At 38.2% G+C, this 11574-nt stretch overlaps 1 protein-coding gene and 1 pseudogene across 1 annotated transcript; one reads left to right on the top strand and one right to left on the bottom strand.

The window, feature by feature from the left end:
* Window positions 1-302: 302 nt before the first annotated feature.
* On the bottom strand, window positions 303-5547 carry LOC138339479 (uncharacterized; annotated as a pseudogene).
* Window positions 5548-8239: 2692 nt separating this feature from the next.
* Window positions 8240-11327, top strand: LOC101245616 (phospholipase A1-Igamma3, chloroplastic). The gene has a single exon (XM_004250879.5). It carries the CDS (start codon window positions 9510-9512, stop codon window positions 11022-11024), a length of 1515 nt encoding a protein of 504 aa, XP_004250927.1. The 5' UTR covers window positions 8240-9509; the 3' UTR covers window positions 11025-11327.
* The last annotated feature ends 247 nt before the right edge of the window (window positions 11328-11574 follow it).

The raw sequence follows: 11574 nt of genomic DNA, 5'->3' as shown, positions 1-11574 counted from the left end.
TTCCTGGTGATATGCCTGCAAATTTAAAACCCATTTATAGAAAAATGCTATCATTATTAAAAATACGATAAATATTGGGTTGCCTCCCAACAAGCGCCAGATTTAACGTCGCGGCACGACTGGGGCCACTTGATTACTCAGACTTCATCAAGATGGTATGCCTCGATCACTTCATTCGCCGATTCAGCATGCCCTAGATAGATTTTTATGCGCTGTCCATTCACCTTGAACCGCACACCCTCCTTAGTTTCCAACTCAACTGCTCCATGAGGGAATAGTTGGGTAATCGTGTAAGGACCAGTCTATTTAGACTTGAGTTTGCCTGGAAACAAGCGCAATCTGGAATTGAATAGAAGCACTAAATCCCCGACCAGAAACTCTCATTTTTCAATTTTGTTGTCATGATACTTCTTCATCTTTTCTTTATATAGGGCTGAGCTTTCATAGGCTTTCAAGCGAAATTCATCAAGTTCATTCAACCCATTTAACCGTTGCTCTGCAGCTTCGCTCCAATCCAATTTTAACTTCTTCATAGCCCACATGGCTTTATGCTCTAATTCAACCGGAAGATGACAAGCTTTCCCATATACAAGTTGGTATGGAGACATACCTATGGGAGTCTTATAAGCTGTCCGGTAGGCCCAAAGAGCATCATCAAGCCTCCTTGACCAATCTGTTCTACTAGCATTCACTGTTTTGGACAATATCTGTTTGATCTCCCGATTCGATACCTCAACTTGCCCACTAGTTTGAGGGTGGTAAGGCGTGGCCACATTATGGCGAACACCGTATTTCTCCAATAACCCCTTGAACAATCTGTTGCAGAAGTGGGAACCCCCATCACTAATAATGGCCCTTGGAGTGCCAAAACGGGAGAATATATTCTTTTTCAAGAATGCAGTGACACTCTTCCCTTCATTGTTTGCGAGAGCTATGGCTTCGACCCATTTAGATACATAATCAACTGCTACAAGAATGTACTTTATCCCATGAGAACTCACGAAAGGGCCCATAAAGTCAATACCCCACACATCAAATAACTCAATCACAAGAATGGAGTTTAGAGGGAGCTCTTACTTTCTTGAAATACCACCATCTCGTTGACATTTGTCACATGATTTAGCAAACCCATGAGCATCTTGATGAAGAGTTGGCCAATAGTAACCACATTGCAATATCTTGTGAGCGGTTTGGATACCACTGTGATGTCCGCCAACAGGTGAAGAATGGCATGCCTCCAATACACTCAACATTTCACATTCTGGCACACAACGCCGAATAAGCCCGTCGGCACAACTCCTATACAAGTATGGTTTATCCCAAAAGAACTTCTTCACATCGTACATGAACTTTTTCCTTTGATGAAAGGACAAGTCTGATGGAACAATATCACTAGCCAGATAGTTCGCAAAATCTGCGAACCATGGAATCAAGTCTTGTGAAGCAGCCAATACATGTTCATTGGGGAAAGTATCATCAACTTCAGTCTTATCCCCTAACTCTCTCATAGCTTCATCCTCTAGACGGGACAAATGATCAGCAACTTGATTTTCAGTCCCTTTTCTATCCAGCACTTCAAAGTCAAATTCTTGCAGCAGTAATACCCAACGAATCAGCCTTGGTTTCGCATCCTTTTTCACCATCAAATATCTCAGTGCTGAATGGTCAGTATGCACTATGACTCTAGTACCTAGCAAATAGGAGCGAAATTTCTTTAAAGCAAAGACTACTGCGAGGAGTTCTTGCTCAGTCACTGTGTAGTTCTTCTGGGCTTCATTTAGGGCTTTACTAGCATAGTAAATTGGGTGAAGGATTTTGTTTCTTCTCTATCCCAATACTACACCAAGAGCCACCCCACTAGCATCGCACATTACCTCAAATGGACTGTTCCAATCCGGAGAAATAATGATAGGTGCAGACACTAACTTCTCTTTTAGCTCACTGAATGCTTTAAGACAGGACTCATCAAAACAAAATTTACATTCTTTCTCCAGTAATTTGCACAATGGGTGTGCAATCTTTGAAAACTCTTTGATGAATCTCCGATAAAAACCTGCATGCCCAAGAAAGCTTCTCACACCTTTCACAGAGATCGGCGGGGGAAGTCTCTCTATTACCTCAACTTTAGCTCGATCAACCTCTATACCCTTTTCTGAAATGCGATGACCCAACACAATACCCTCTTTCACCATGAAATGACACTTTTCCCAGTTTAGTACCAAATTGCAGTCTTCACATCTCTTAAGAACCTCAGATAAATTGGTCAAGCATCGCTCAAATGAATCACCAACCACAGAAAAATCATCCATAAAAACCTCTATAGTATCCTCCACCATGTCAGAAAATATTGACATCATACATCTCTGAAAGGTTGCGGGTGCATTGCACAACCCAAACGGTATTCTTCTGAACGCAAAAGTCCCATATGGACAAATGAAAGTGGTTTTATCTTGATCTTCTGGTGTGATAGAAATCTGATTATACCCCGAATACCCATCAAGAAAACAATACCACCCTTTTCCGGCAAGTCTATCCAACATCTGATCCGTGAAGGGCATAGGAAAATGGTCTTTTTCAGTCCATGAGTTCAGTTTACGGTAATCCATGCACACCCTCCATCAAGTAACCGGTCTCATCGGAACAAGTTCATTCTTTTCGTTGGGGACCACAGTCATTCCCCCTTTCTTAGGTACACACTGAACCGGGCATACCCAACTACTATCGGCGATTGGATAGATTACTCTAGCATCCAACCACTTGATAATTTCCTTCTTCACAACCTCTTGCATAGGAGGATTCAAGCGTCTCTGGTGCTCAATACTCGGCTTATGATCAAGCATGAGTTGGATTTTATGAGAGCAAATACCAGGAGGGATCCCAATAATGTCCGCAATGGTCCACCCAATAGCTCTTTTGAACCTTTTTAGTACCTTCACCAAACTCTGAACCTGTTGTTCATCTAGGTCTGATGCAATGATTACCGGCAAAGTGTCACCATTTCCTAAGAATTCATACCTAAGATGAGGTGGGAGAGCTTTTAATTCAACTTTTGGAGCTTCCTCTATAGATGGTTTAGCGGGTGGGGACTCGCGATTCTTCATATCAAGCTCAAATTTCTTTGGTTTAAACCGAACATCACCTCGGTCAAGAGTTGCTACTAATGACTCATACTCTTCAATGTAATCGCTATCAAAGTTCATTATCACCGCCGCTAATGCTTCGACACCTAGACGTTCTTCTATTTGTGTCTCAAAGGTCTCACCCATGTTGTAGGATATAGCAGATGCCGATTGGAGCTCACCACTCTGCCTCATGGACCTACAAATATTAAAGGTCACTTCCTCACTGTTCAACCGAAATTTCATCTGCCCTTTTCCATGTCTACTAAGGCTCTTCCCGTAGCTAGGAATGGCCTCCCAAGGATAATAGGCACTTCAAAATCAACCTCACAATCAAGAATAACAAAATCGGCTGGAAAGATGAATGACTCCACTTTTACTAGCACATCAAGGAGTATTCCTATAGGTCGTTTTATTGTTCGATCAGCCATCAGTAGCCGCATCGCAGTAGGCTTTGGGTCACCCAAACCCAACTTCTTGTAAATCGAGAGGGGCATGAGATTTATGCTTGCCCCCAGATCACATAATGCTTTCGAAAAATGTAATAGCCCGATTGTACAAGGAATAGTAAATGCGCCCGGATCTTCTTTCTTTTGGACCAGAGATCTTGTAGCAATAGCACTACAATGCTGCATTCTATCATCATCCTCAAAAGTGACCGATCTTTTCTTTGTAACCAGATCTTTCATAAATTTGGCGTAACCGGGCATTTGTTCTAAAGCTTCTATCAAAGGGACATTGATAGAAAGTTGCTTTAACATTGTTATAAAACGCCGGTATTAACCATCCTCGTTCTTTTTCACTAATCTCTAAGGAAATGGGGGTGGTGGCCTAGGCATAGGAGTTACCTTTTTAGGCACTTCAGCATCTTTTGCAGTGTTATCCTCTAATTCAGCATCAACTTCTACCACTTTATCAGATTCTGTTGTCACCTTATTCTCATCAGATGGCATAGGTGGATCAATGGTTTGCTTGCCACCAGGAGTAGTAATTGCCATACAATGTCCATTATTTTTCGGATTTTGGACAGTGTTGCTAGGAAGAGTGCCCGGTTGCCGTGTGTTCACAGTTGCAGATAATTGGGCCAATTGTAACTCAAGTTGCTTAATTGATATTGCATGGGTATCAACTTTTTGCCCAATACCCGCTAGATCATTCCTCAACTCTTTATTTTGCTCATCACTAGCATCGAACCTCCTCATCATTTTATGCAACATATCCTCAACTCCCGACATACTACCTCCACCATCCCTAGGAGTAACTTCACGATTTTGAGGAGGAACATAAGGTCCATTTCTGTCGTTTCTGTTACCATAGCTACCCCTGTTGAAGTTGTTGTCGCGATTGTAGTTTCCATCTCGGACATAATGACCCTCATGATTGTAATTACCATAGTTCCGACCTTGGTTCCCTTGACCTTGGCGCCAATTTTCCTGATTAGAGCCTTGGGCTCTTGGTCGTAAACCCCTCTTCTGTTCATTTACTGCATAGGAATCCTCCTCATAATAACACTCATCGATTAGAGGTGGTGGTTTAGCCAAGTAGTTGATTGCATTAACCTTTTCTGCACCCCCAGAGACATGTTTTAGTACCAACCCAAGCTCAGTTCTCATCTGAGCCATTTCTTCCCGAATATCATCAGTGGCTGGGTTGTGAGTGGACTGCACTGCAAAGGTGTTTCTCCCTGTATCGGACTTCCTAGTACTCCAAGCTTTGTTGTTACGGGAGATTTTCTCTAATTTCTAAGCAATCTCAGCATAAGGGCATTCTCCATAAGATCCACCTGCTATAGTGTCCAACACCGCTTTATTGTTATCATCTTGTCCCCTGTAGAAGTATTCCTTTAGTGACTCATCATCAATCTGGTGATTTGGGACACTTCTCAAGAATGAGGTGAATCTATCCCAAGAACTACTAACTGACTCTCCTGGTAGTGCCACAAAGTTATTCACCCTGTCTTTGTGGTTTAATTTCTTGGAGACCGGATAGTAGCGTGCTAAGAAGACATCCCGTAGTTGGTTCCAAGTGAAAATGGAGTTGTATGGGAGCTCAGTAAACCACATAGCAGCCTCTCCCGTCAGTAAGAGAGGAAACACTCTGAGACCTATTACATCTAGATCCAAATCAGGCCTCCCCACACAACTTTTACACACTGCCCTTACCTTAGTTATATGGGCATGTGGATCCTCAGAAGGTAGCCCTGAAAACAAACCTCTGGCAGTGAGCATTTGCATCAGACTACTAGTTACCACAAAAGTGTGGCCTGTGGGTAGAGGAGGCAAAACCAGTGGCCCATCCGAATCTGCTATGTTATCATAGCCTCTGTAGTATGCTTGGGGCCGTGGAGCGGGATTCTGTCCCCCTCTGTTGATGTTCACCCTGAGCATCGGGTAACATCTGACCATGAACATCAGCCGGAGCTGGGATGTTCTGGTTTGGATCCTCATCATTGATTCCCAAATTACGATTCATGTTTCGCAGTGTACGTTCTAGCTCGTGATCGTAGGGGAACAACGGTTCTCTTCTTCTCCGTGTATTTGGCATACAAGGAGGATAATTCTGAAAAGAAATCAAAAACAATAAAACAAAGTAAAATCAAGAAGATATCAACTAAACTATAGTAAGAAGTTTAAGTTAATCTAAAAGCTAAATTCCTCGGCAACGGCGCCAAAATTTGATACGCTCAAACTTACTTCTCAAATGAGAAGTAAAGCGGTCGTGTCAAGTAAATAACCCAACTAGTGAGGTTGGGATCATTCCCACGAGGAAAAATAGTCTAGACTTAACTTCAACTTGTTATTACTATTGTTCGGTTGATGACTTCCTTAGAAAGTAAAAGCATAAAAAAGGGGGTTTGTATCTCCTAATGAGAAAAAATAACTAACGAATTTGAAAGAGACACTTAACAACTTTTAATGTTGAGTTTTAATCAAGTAATCAAAGTAACTAGGGTTTACGTGTTCCCCACAGGTTCATAACTTGATAATCCTAACTATAACAATTCTTTCCTAGTATCTTGCATGCAAAGTGATAAGTTATGTATTTCTAAATCCTTGGTCCGGCATCTAGAAAATCTCACTCCGCACCTTGGTCCGGCTACGTGTGTTGCTTTCCTAACCCTTATCCTTACCTTAAATTAAGCATCGTATTCGATATTTGACTAAGTTATTACCTCGTACCAATCAATACTAGCCTATTAGATAGTATACACTAAATCTATATTAATAATTCTTTTCCTATTATCTACCTCCTTGGTCCGGCAAGTAGCATTAAGGCGAGTTCTAACGTTGATCATCCGTTAAAAAGACTTCTAAGCGAAAGAATTATTAATACATGCAAGACACGATTCTAGAATTGTTATTTTAGCTAGGGTTTATCTCATTATTTGTCTATGGTTCCCACAACCCTAGTTATGGAGTTTAGTTCCTCATAGCCATAAACACAATATTCAAATATGGTAAACAAGAATTCATGTACTTACTTCAATGAGAAAGAATAAAGTCCGAAAATTTGCTTGATTAATCACCAAAAATCACTTGGAAGAATCTCTAACAATCAAGCACTGAAAACACTAAGTCTCACAATATAATGTTTAATATCACAGAGTCTAACCTCAAAAACGAGGTTTTTCGAACTATTTATAAAAAATAAAAACCTAATTAAACAAGGATTCTAATTACTGGAAATCTGCCAAAACGCGGCTTGGTCGACGGACCACGCGATGGACCGTCATGGTCATGACGGACCGTCGTGAACTCCGTCGTCCCATACTTGGTGCAATTCTTCTGCTGCTTTCTTCATTCCCCTCGACGGCAAGTGTGACGGACCGTCATAAGCACAACGGTCCGTCGAGGGTCTCGTTTCAAAATACTTCAACTCTTGGAATCTAGGTACTGGAATCACTTCTCTGATCTTCACGTCGAACCTGCAGGACGGACCGTCACTAGCTTCGTAATTCCACACTTGGTCAGACTTCCCCATCTTCCTTCAACAGCTTCTCTACGCTGCCACCTACGGACCGTCACAGGCACGACGGACCGTCATAAGCTCCGTAGGTGGTCTCTTCTGCAATTTTCGCTCAAAATCTCCGCGTTCAGCTTTGGACAGATTTCCTGCAAAACAAAGAGAAAATTATATTAAACTTAGCACAAACAAGGCTTTCGGACACACTAAACTTAAGGAAAAAGTATTAATTATACCGTGAAACCACAGTATATCATACACACACATTTGGTCCAGTCAGCACAGAGGTGTGTTTCTCAAATTAAAGTGTAATAGTTTAGGTGTGTTTCTCACACTTTTGAGAGTTCGGATATGAAACTCAAAAAAAAGGTATAGTTCATGTGTGTTTCAACCACTTATCTCTATTATTTTTATATTAACCTTTTGAATAGCTTTTATAAATAATTTATGGCTTATAATAATGAATGACATGATTTTTGAATTTAATAAAAGATTATTTTGTTGCTAATAATAACAGCTTTTGGCTGCAAAAAGTAAAATGTTAATTGACTTCATCCAAATTCAAAAATAGGGATGAGACTTTTTTTCTTTTTTTTTGGCTCCCAACAGAACTTTTTCCGTGCTCGGAACTCAAATCTTAGACTTTTGATTAAGAGTGACGCATTTCAAGTAGTGCACCATAATCCATGTTGATTGATAGGGATGAGACTTTCTTCTGCCTAAATATAAATAAAATCTCATTAGTTTAGAATATAATTATTTAGATTCACGTTAGTTTGTAATATTATGATCAATCTTATTAAATTTTGATACATCCAGATACATATATTCCGATAAAAAATTAGATATATATAATTTACTTTATACATATTATTCAAGTGGATTCACGTGTATTCGAAATACATAGACAAATATCGTTAAAATTCCATATATATGATATTCCATATATATATATATAAATATATAAATCGATTTGCAAGTTGAAAACAATTATTTACAAATGAAACCACAAACGAATGCACAAAATATTTAGATTTCGACTTTATTAATACAACTGCAGCGATATGTTTAAATGAGGGGGCCATGGAAATTTAAATATCGTTTTAATTTCTTATCAGAAAGTTATCTTTTTAGTTTTATAATTTTATTTTATTTTTATTTTTTTAGTTCTATAATTAACTTTGTTGCCCTTTTTACTCCAAACTCATTTTTGTAAATCTCATTGGTAGTTAATACACTAGACAGTTGTCAATACTTATAAAATCTAAACAATCATATTAATGGTTTATGTAATAAGTAGTACTAACTTTCCTAACACACGTTTTTGTCATTTTCATTTCTCCATTTCCACAAAACTCTTCCCCTTTAATTGTAAAATCCAAGTATAGTTTTCTACAATATAATTAAGATATCGACCTAATTTATTGTTACGTGACTATCATACATTATTGTTGGTTGTTGAACGTCTCTATTTTCTTTCCTCTTTAGCATGTTTTCCATAGATGTGGCATTACTACGTAACGACATATTGGAAAATAAAGGGTATATTTTACAATTAAAAAAAGAGGAATCTTCACATGTAGCCACTGAAAAAATAGCTTAATTATTTTTCATATCTATAGTTTGATAATTACAATTCGTAGCTACATGTTATAGGGAGGAGAGAGAGGCGAGTGAGACTAGGAGAGAGAGAGGAGAGAGGAGAGAAGCTTAGCGAGAGAGGGCAAAGAGTGGGAGAGAGGTGAATTGTATATGTATACTGGTTAGATTATTGTATATTATATATATGCAATTGTATATATAGCAAGAGAGATTGGGAAAGTGGGGATAGAGGCGAGCGAGATTAGGAGAGAGGCGAGAAAGAGAGGGCAAAGAGTGGGAGAGATGTGAATTGTCTATGTATATCAATTAAGAAAATTGTATATTATATATATGTATTTGTATATTCTTGCGAATTATACATACGCAAACATGGCTAATTATACAAACTCGAAGTAAGTCTAAGTAATTAAAGTTTAATGTTAGTCGCGAATGATAATGATAACAACTGTAACTATGATGAGTAATTAAGTAGTATAAGTTTGTTTAACCGCATAATTTCCCAAAACAAAAATCATGTTTAATTGATTAAAATGTTTCACAAAATCAACGGCGTACTACACGTGTTTTGGAGAAAATGGTCTAAAAAATATTTTTCATATAAAAAAATATGTAAAGATGAAGATTTAATGGACATAAAACAAACAAAAAAATAAAGTCTCTCTCCGTATTTTCAAAGAAAACTTCTTTTTTCAAACCATCACACTCAAAAAGAAATTAAAAAATTTGTACTTAATTCATCTCCAATACCACCAAGCTTATCACTTGCCCCATATGATATAACATCAAATTAAACACAAGAAAAAAAGTTTCTCATCAATATTCATCATGTCTTCCTTTCAGTTATCTCTCACCAATCCCAAACACAAAAGAAACCATACTTGTCTAGAAGTTTTTCCATTATGGAACACATTCAAATCCAACCTCTCTTTCCCAAACAAAAGACTTTCACCTAGCCTATCTTTGAAAACATCTTCATGTCTTTCAAATTTAGAGGACAACAATACTATTGAACTCCAACAATATGATGAAGAAGAGAAAAAACCCCTTCATGAGATGTGGAGAGAAATTCAAGGATGTAACAATTGGAAAGGTTTACTTGATCCTATGGATTGTCATCTTAGAAAAGAAATCATTCGTTATGGTGAATTTGCTCAATCTTGTTATGACTCATTTGACTATGATCCTCATTCAAAATATTGTGGTACTTGCAAGTATCAACCATCACAATTTTTTGACAAGATCAACATGTTGAAAAAAGGGTATGAAATGAAAAGGTACTTATATGCAACCTCAAATATCAACTTACCAAATTTCTTCCAAAAATCAAAAATGAGGAACGTTTGGAGCCAACACGCGAACTGGATGGGGTATGTAGCCGTAGCCACAGATCCTGAAGAAATAAAACGTTTAGGTAGACGTGACATAGTGGTTGCATGGCGTGGCACGGTCACATACCTAGAATGGATCCATGACCTACAAGACATTTTACATCCTGCTCATTTTCGCGATGATCCAAACATCAAGATTGAGACAGGGTTCTTCGATATGTATACTAAAAAAGAAAATAATTGTCACTATGCTTCGTTTTCAGCTCGTGAACAAATTTTAGCGGAGATTAATAGATTAATCGAAAAATACCAAGGTGAAGAGCTAAGTATCACCATAACAGGACATAGCCTTGGTGCAGCATTGGCTTTGTTAAGTGCTTATGACATAGCTGAGATGAAATTAAATATTTTACATAATGGTAAGTCTATTACTAAAATTATTCCTATTACTGTTTTTTCATTTGCTGGACCTAGGGTTGGAAATCTTAAATTTAAAGAAAGATGTGAAGAGCTTGGAATTAAAGTTTTAAGAGTTGTGAATGTGCATGACAAAGTGCCGAAAGTGCCTGGAATTATTGCAAATGAGAAATTTCAATTCCAAAAGCAATTGGAAGAGAAATTTTCATTTGCTTGGAGTTATGCTCATGTAGGGGCGGAGTTAGCTTTAGATCATCATCGTTCTCCTTTTCTAAAGCCCAATAGTGATTTGGGCTCTGCTCATAACCTTGAGGCCCATTTACATCTTGTTGATGGGTACCATGGGAAGGTACGCGCCTTTCGCTCTGCCACGAGTAGGGATGTTGCCCTAGTCAATAAGGATTCGAGTTTCTTGAAGGAGGAGTATGGTGTGCCACCATTTTGGTGGCAAGATGAGAACAAAGGCATGGTGAGAACGAGCGATGGGCAATGGGTGTTGCCGGAGAGGCCCATAATTGAGGCCCATCCACCCGATACGGCCCATCATTTTCAACAAGTCCTTAAACTTGCGAGAGCTAGGTTAAATTTACCATAATTATTATTAATAAGTTGTGTTTTTACCTTTCAATAAAGTCATAAGTAGACTTGCTAGCTATGAAGAGAGGTTGTGTGTTTTGTTCTTCTTTTTCATTTATTGAAAATTGGGGGACGGAAAATAGGAAGGAGATTATTATATGGAAAATCAAACTCTTACCAATACGGTAAGAGTTCAGATAGTCAATCAATTATGAGCTACTAAAATTCCACGGCATATGGATTTGTGTATGTCAATTGGTGCTTTGAAGACTATTGTGATGCTCAATTATTAATAAAGTGACTAAGAATTGTCATTTCAATATTATGCTTGCTTGGTTTTATTTCTACAACTTTTATTTATCATCTACATTGACTACTTCGTTTGTCTTTTAGTGCATAAATCATCTATCAAAAAGAAATGAAACAAGGGTTTTGGATATATCAATAATATTTCTATGTTTATTCCTTTGAGAAAATATTAGTCACTTGTTAGCCAAGTACTATGGAATCGATTTGGTTTATGAGATAAATTGGGATAATTTTGAATTAAGTTTTAGGATTAATATATA

The sequence above is a fragment of the Solanum lycopersicum genome, chromosome 11, assembly GCF_036512215.1.
Source record: "Solanum lycopersicum chromosome 11, SLM_r2.1".
Taxonomy (NCBI): domain Eukaryota; kingdom Viridiplantae; phylum Streptophyta; class Magnoliopsida; order Solanales; family Solanaceae; genus Solanum; species Solanum lycopersicum.
The sequence above is the reverse complement of the archived record's forward strand: the minus strand, read 5'-3'. Positions and strand labels throughout refer to the sequence as shown.